The 8,038-nt window shown below is 51.0% G+C and overlaps 1 protein-coding gene across 1 annotated transcript; it reads left to right on the forward strand.

The window, feature by feature from the left end:
- The first annotated feature begins 661 nt into the window (after nt 1–661).
- On the forward strand, nt 662–1,480 carry LOC142403546 (olfactory receptor 10AG1-like). The gene is given in 4 exon segments (XM_075489798.1): nt 662–721; nt 724–949; nt 952–1,103; nt 1,106–1,480. Coding segments are annotated over 4 exon segments (813 nt in total).
- Nucleotides 1,481–8,038: the final 6,558 nt, after the last annotated feature.

Raw genomic sequence — 8,038 nt, forward strand, 5'->3', positions numbered from 1 at the left:
AAAAATGAATGATTCGGATCGAAGATATTCTCCCGGATCTTTGTGTGTGGACACAGCGTCAGGGGATGAGCTCTTACATGTGAGGAGAGCTGGGATTAATCTCTCTCACTAAGGCCTCAGAATCAAGTCATGCCTTGCCTTGCTTTGTTTTGATTGCCTCTCCTTGCCTAACCTCGCCTTGCTTTGTCTTCCCCTTTTTCATCCCTTCCCTCCTTTTCATCCTATTTCTTCTTCATGGTCTTACATTAAATGCAGGTCTTACAAGATCTGGACAAAGAACATAAGCAAGGCTGTTCTTAAAGGGGCTACTATTTATCCCTTTTCTTCCTTTTTTCTCGTCTATCCCCAGGGATTCTATTCAGTCAAATCACCTCTAAAAAAGGAAGTCAAGTTTCTTTTATCTACATGACAAACCCCAGTCATTCAGGCTCAAGGATTCTGTTCTCCCCTCTCTTTACAAACCTCGCTGCAGTAAGCAACCCATGTTAGATTTCCAAAGAGTCATGCAGATGAATGGCCTGCAGGTCAAGCTCGCCTACTCCTGCAATCATGTTTATGCTGATGTTAGTAGTCTTTCTCTAGGCTTGAAGCGTGTGTGATGGTGGACGGGCCATCAGCATCCTCTAAGAGCCTGTTGTGTGGATCGTTCTGTATAGGGAAAATGCCCCAAAGAAGAGGGGTGGAGAATCACACCGTTGGATCGGGATTCATTCTTCTGGGACTTTTTCTGACCCCTCCAGCCTGCAGGGCCTGTGCTCTCCAGTATTCCTGCTCATCTACCTCGTGGTCCTCACAGGGAACAGCCTGATTGCACTCACCACAGTGGACTCAAGCCTCCACAGCCCCATGGATTTCTTCCTGCGGAGCTTGTCCTTGCTGGAGATCTGCTATGCGTCAGTCACTCTTCCAAAAAAGCTGGTGGGTTTCCTGATGCAAGATGGCAGGATCTCCTGGTTTTGTTGGGCAGCATCAAATGCCTTCTCCTGGCTCCCCTGGCCTATGACCGCTACAAACCCATATGTGCCCTCCTGCACTATACCCTCATCATGAGCAGGGGTCTCTGCATCAGCCTGGTGGTGGGGTCGTGGGGTACCACATACCCCACGTAGCAGTGCAAGTGCAAGTAGGACAGACCGACCAGGTGTTCACTTTGCCCTTCTGTGCATCCCATGACCTTCATCACTTTTTCTGTGATGTCCCCCCTCTGCTGGAACTGGCCTGTGCAGACACTTCCTGGAACCAAGTGATGCTGTACACCATCATCCTGCTATTTGCAATCCTTCCTTTCTCCTTAATAGTTCTTTCTTACATTAAAAGTATCAGGCCAGTTCTGAAAATACCTTCAGTTAAGGGCAGACACAAAGCCTTTTCCACCTGCTCTTCACACCTCGGGGTGGTGACGCTCTTCTATGGCTCAGCCACAGTCGTCTACTTAAATCGACATTCAAGGCATTCTGTAGACACCGACAAATGGATTTGATGGGTGGACTGTTTGGTGGGTGAGGAATTGGTTGGATGGTCACGTCCAGAGCATAGTGGTCAACAGCTCAATGTCCAGATGGAGAGCGATGACAAGTGGTGTCCCTCAGGGGTCTGTATTGGGACCACTACTGTTTAATATCTTCATCAATGACATAGACAGTGGGATTGAGTGCACCCTTAGCACGTTTGCACCTGATACCAAGCTGAGTGGTGTGGTTGACATGCCCGTGGGGTGGGATGCCATCCAGAGGGACGTGGACAAGCTTGAGAAATGGGCCCAGGTGAACCTCATGAGGGTCCTGCACCCAGGCCTGGGCAACCCCCACTCTCCGTACAGGATGGGGGATGAAGGGATTGAAAACTGCCCTTCAGAGAAGGACTTGGGGGTACCGGTGGATGAAAAGCTGGACATGAGCCAGCAATGTGCTCGCGCAGCCCAGAAGGCCAACCATATCCTAGGCTGCATCAAAAGAAGCGTGGCCAGCAGGTTGAGGGAGGTGATTCTGCCCCTCTACTCTGCTCCGGTGAGACCTGACCTGGAGTACTGCGTCCAGCTCTGGAGCCCTCGGCACAGGAAAGACATGGACCTGTTGGAGTGGGTCCGGAGGATGGCCACAGAAATGATCAGAGGGCTTGAACACCTCTGCTATGAGGAAAGGCTGAGAGAGTAGGGGTTGTTCAGCCTGGCGGAGAAAAGGCTGCGGCGAGACCTCCTTGCAGCATTTCAGTACTCAGATGGGGGCTTATAAGAAAGATTGGGACAGACTTTTTAGCAGGGCCTGTGGTGATAGGACAAGGCGTAATGGTTTTCAGCTAAAGAGGGCAGATTCAGACTGGATATAAGGAAGAAATTTTTTTACCATGAGGGTGGTGAAACAATGAACCAGGTTGCCCAGAGAGGTGGCAGATGCCCCATCCCTGGAAACATTCAAGGTCAGGCTGGATGGGGCTCTGAGCAACCTGATCTACCTGAAGGTGTCCCTGCTCACTGCAGGAGGGGTTGGACTAGAGGACCTTTAAAGGTCCCTTCCAACCCAAACCATTCTAGGAGTCTACGATTCCATGATTCGATGATAAGAAAGTATGGTGCTGGGATATCTTAGGTGATTAAGGAGCAGTAGCTTTGAATGGAGCTGGACGTGTTGCTCAGGGCTTCAGAGGTTCGGCAAATCCCCAGCAAACCACAGCTTTGTGTTGGAAGGAGAAGGCAGGGAGGGCAAAAAGAGATTCATAAAGCCTGGGAAATCCCAGGGTCAGAGCGAGGTGGGGAAGCAGCAGGGTGGCCAAAGTCTGCAGGAGAACTGCCGCAGGCGTGGGAGAGCATGGGCCAGCCTGTGGTGGGGATGAGGGAGGGCCTTGGTGGGGCTGGGACTTCCCCACCACAACCAAGATCTCTGTCCTCTCAGCTCTCAATGCTGTCACTGCCACCAAGAGCCATGAGGGGACACCATGGCCTTACAGCCCCATGGCCTGGTTGCCTCCTCATCCCCCACAGAGTTCAGGCAGTCCAAGGGTCGTCCTGCTCTTGTCATCGCACACCCCCACATCGCACTGCTCCATGAAGAGCCCTGAGCCACGCATGAGGAGCAGGATCTCCCTTCCACGTCCCAGGGATGGGAGCTTGCCCGTCCTTCTTGATGAGACACACCAAGGGCTCACGTATGTCCTGGTTTTGGCTGGGATAGAGTTAATCTTCTTCCTAGTAGCTCCTATAGTGCTGTATTTTGGATTTTAGTATGAGAATAATGTTGATAACACGCTGATGTTTTAGGTGTTGCTAAGCGGTGTTTACACTGGTCAAGGACTTTTCAGCTCCCCATGCTCTGCTGGGTGCACAAGAAACTGGGAGGGGGCACAGCCAGGACAGTTGATCCAAACCAACCGAAGGGCTATTCCATACCATATGACGTCATGCTCAGTATAGAAACTGGGGGGCGTTGGCCGGGGAGTGGCGATCGCTGCTCAGGACTGGCTGGGCGTCGGTCGGTGGGTGGTGAGCGGTTGCATCACTTATTATTTTTTTCCCCTGGGTTTTGTTCCTCTCTCTCTCTTTTGATGTTTGCCTTTTCATTACAATTTATTATTATTATTGATATATATATTTTTTCTTTCTCCCAATTATTGAACTGCGCTTGTCTCGACCCACGAGTTTTCCTCATTTTGCCCTTCTGATTCTCTCCCCAGTCCCACCGGGGAGGGAGGGTGAGCGAGCGGCTGGGTGGTGCTTGGCTGCCGACTGGGGCTCAACCGTGACAAAGTGGCATCAGAGCCACCTGCACGGTGCCTTTGTCACCTGTAACCAGTGCTGACCCCTTTGCAGTTCAAGGCAGCCCCCAGGGAGGGGTACCGCCGCCCGTGCTTCCCTTCATGGCTTCATCGGTGATGGCCCTCAGGGGGCCACTGACACCCTCAGAACCTTGGAGATTTTAATCAAATTTTAAACACTTCTTCAGCAGCTTGTTCAATCTTCCTTCGGTACCTGCAGTTCAGGAACTTGGCACCAGAGGGCTCAGGGAAATGCAAATGCCCGAACACGCCATGGCTCTCTGCAGCTTCCTTTAATTCCTCCATTCTTCTGCGGTTCATGAGAGAGATGTCAGGAGTAGAGTCTAAAAGACAAGATTTGAAGACGAAATAACACTTGAAAAAGGGTTATGCTTTTCCCACTTGTCTTTTATTTTCCTGCTGACAGAATAAACAATATCACCAATCTCCACTTCATATTGATCCAGAGTCTCTCATGATGAAGTATGAATACGTCGGACAAGCAAGACCCTTTCTGGCAGACGCTGCAGAGACACTCTTCATCCCACCACCCCCATCACCCCCCACTCTGCCATTTCTCTGCCCGCTCACCGCAGACTTACGTCACTCATGTTAAAATCGAAGCTTTTCCCACTCCGTTTGGAGCTGAATGTCTCAGCATCGATTCCCATCTGCTTTCTTTGGAGAAGTGGCTGCAGACAGCCACAGCATTTCTCTTCATTAACAAAAACAAAAACACAACTAAAAGGGAAAAGAGTAGTTCGGGAAAGAATAAATGACATTCCTCAGCTGTCTATCAAGTTCAAGTTGCCTCCATTCAATTCCACTTCTACTTTTGAGTGGAAAATCTTCCCTGAGGTTAGTAGGAAAGGACAGAGAGAAAGGCGAGGAAGGAGTTGGCCGAAGAGACGGTCAGGCGACAGGAGCAGCAGCTTGAAACTGCCTGAAGCTCAAAGCAGCACCCGGGTACTTGGGAGGGGTCTGAGTGAATGGAGAGTAATGGGAGGAGGAAACTGGAAGGACACTGGAAAATGCATATGTGCCGAGAGTCTGCTGAGAAGATGACGGGAGAAACGGTCAGTTTAATCAGGACATGTGGAAATACCTAAAAGATTCGTGAGATTCACTAGACTCCATAGTGGAGAGAGTAGTGGTCAAGCAAGTGCTGGGAAGATCAAGGTTTCTTCTCCTGAGAGCAGCACCCGTCCGGGAAAGTTTCATGATGGCAACACAGGAAAACATGATTTCTCTACTAAAAGTATTGCAACATTTCAGCTGATGAAAATGTTCCCGCACTATGTAAATGTGGAGAAAATTGCCTCATCTTTGCAGGCCGAGCTCAGTTCCTGACCAGAAGCCTCCAGTGCCACTTGAGGAGGTCCTGGTGTGCCTGACAGACTCACCAGGGACTGGTGGTGACCACAAGGGGCCGTGGGAGACCGGGACCCTCCCATTGAAACTGCAGAGGGAGGGGACACCAGGCATCGGTGCTCCTCTAACTCAATCCACCCTGATTGCCAAAACTGTTCTTAAAAAAAAAAAAAACAAACAGAAAAAGAAAAGAAAAAAACCCAAACGCAAACCAAACAGGCCCTCCTGCCCCACCATAGGACAAATATTTTGAAAGAAATCAAGAGGGAGTATAAGAGCATAAGGAAGTTTAAAATATGAAAAGTGCAATAATAGCTATCTTTTGCTTTATTTTTTTAATATTTCTTTTCTTTTTCTATTTGCTTAGTTTCCAGTTCACCACGTCCCTCCAGGCCCAACCAGCCCATCATTCCTATACCCATCAACTTAGTCAACCATGCAGAATGCGCTGTCCTAACTCGTGATCCCAGAGGACGTGCTAAGGGACACACTCTCAACCAAACTGGGGCTAAGCAGCCTTTAGTTTCCCAGCTCATCTTCTGGGACTTCTTGAAAGATGCTCGCAACATTTGCTTTTCGTCAGTCTTCAGAAAGTTCCCCTGATCTCCCTGACCTTTCAGAGATGATGATGAGTGACACCACTGTGACACTGGCCTGCTCTCTCATCACCCGTGGAGGCAGCCCCTCTGGTGCCCTCAACTGTTCAGGGCTGAGTTTGCTCAAGTAACCCCTGACCCGACCCCCTTCCGCTGCTGGTTGTTGTCCTTGGGTTCTGCCGCCAGGTACAAAGGCCTTGAAGACCTTGCTGGGAAAGACTGAGACCAAGAGGACACAGAGGATGTCAGACCTCTCTGCATCGACCCTCCCTGAATTCAGAAGTGGCCCCGCATTGTCCGTGTTTATTTTTTTACTCTTACTGAAGTAGCAGCACCTTAATGGTCCCCTTGGACTCCCTTGCAAGGGTCATCTCTAGGGAAGCTGTGGGGTTCCTAAAGCCATTCCTATTTCTGAATTCCTCCACCTGAAGTGAGTCTCTGCATCCACCTCCTGGATGCTTCCATTAACCATGGAGCTTCCTCATGAGTTCCCTCTTCACCCAAGCTGCTCTTGTGAGCTATGCACTCACCACTGCTCTTCGTGGGCGATTCTGTCATTAAAGACAAGCTGTACTGAGTTGTGCTGCCCTTCACTGCTGTCCACGGGATCGCCACTAAAATCCCCCTGAATAGGCCCAAGTCTTCCCCTCTGAGGTCTGACACCTGCACTCTGCTCCTCTCCTTCCTCATTCTGCTCAGGAGCTGGACCCCCCTCTTTCATGGTCACCACAGCCAAGGATGACACTGGTTTTCACATCCCTGACGAGCCCTTCATGGTTTGCAAGGACCTGATGCAGGTGAGCATTATCTATGTTGATCCAGCTGGTGACTTTCCTAAGAAATTGCTCCCAGCTCCTCCACAAACCCCTTGGTCTATTTTGATAGTGCTGGGTTCCCCCTCCAATGAACGTCAGGGCAATTAACGTCCCCAGAAAGAGCCCCAGCTCACTCATCTGGAGACTTCCTTGACTTGCTTAAATAAGATCTTGTCCACCTCCTCCCCTTGATTGCAGGTTCTTGATCTCCCACCACCAGGTCGCCCTACCTGGCCCCTCCTCTGATCCTCACCCTCAAGGGCTCACCCAACCTCCTGACTCTCCCAGCAAGGAGCTCCATACATCCAAGCAGCTCCTTCACACAGAAAGTCTTCCTCTTCTGATGCTCCCAGCCTGTGTCTCGTGAAGAACCTTTATCCATCCATTGCAGCACGCGAGCTGTGTGAGGCATCCCACTGTGCCTCAGAAGTTGTTCCATCAATGTCACAGCTTGTGACAGACCATGGAGGTTCAGCTCCTCCTGTCTGTTCCCAGGCAGAGGACAGTGTTGCACACCTGGGCTGCAGCCCCTGAGCTGTGGCTCCAGGGCCATGCTCAGACTTGTCATGGTGAACAGTGGTACCAAGCACCCAAGAGTCCTTGTACACAAAAGCTTTGCTTCATGGCAGAGACATGCTGGAGCGGAAGGCAGATGGTGTTGTAAGAAAGAAATGAGGGCCTCAAGAAGAGAGCAATCCCTGCTGTGCCCAAGGTGAGAGAGAAACAGGGCTGGGCTGTGCAGCCCTGGCAGGAGAGGGCATTGCTGTGGGGGGTCTCTGGAGCCCTGCAGGGCCTTTGGTGGAGAGAAGCACTGATCTCCTGGAAGGACAAGGTGCTGCTGAAAGTGTCCTTGGGTGTGGACATCCCCTGATCTAGTCACACTCTGAATTCCTTGGACTCTTTGAAGACCTTATCTTCAAGAGGGTAAGTCAAGGATGGGGGAGAAGAGAACCAGAAGAAGCTGAGAACGTAGGCCCACAAGTGCAGACCCCAGTGCAATGTGCTTCTTATTCATGCAGTGCCTTGCATCTCTGGATAGAGATGGGACAGACCTGGCCTCAGGGCAGGGGTGGGAATCAGTCGCTTTCACCCAAGCACCCAAGCACCCAAGCACCCAAGCACCCATCTGAGATGCCGCCTGGAGTGTCTGTCGTGCACCCGCTCTGGGTGGACATGGCTTTCCTGTAGGTCCTGTGCTGTCCCTGCCAGCCACAGGCAGTTTGGGTGGAGAGCCTTGGCCTCTCGCATGGCACTACAGGCCTGTATTTGGGCATTCAATGAGCAGCTGCCCTGCGTTAGGTTAGGCTAGGTGGGGATGTGTGAGACAGCTCTCGTTACAGACAACGGACAGCTAGTAAATGCAGCTAAAGGAGGGGAGAAAGAGAAAGACTTCACTCTCCCTCTGGCCCATAACTGCATTGGTCAGCTGAACACCTCTAGAGGCGGCCCTGAACAGCGTGGGTAGGGACAGGTGGTGATGTCCTAAATGTGGGCAATTGCCGTCATTTC

Source organism: Mycteria americana, unplaced genomic scaffold, assembly GCF_035582795.1.
Source record: "Mycteria americana isolate JAX WOST 10 ecotype Jacksonville Zoo and Gardens unplaced genomic scaffold, USCA_MyAme_1.0 Scaffold_38, whole genome shotgun sequence".
Lineage (NCBI taxonomy): Eukaryota > Metazoa > Chordata > Aves > Ciconiiformes > Ciconiidae > Mycteria > Mycteria americana.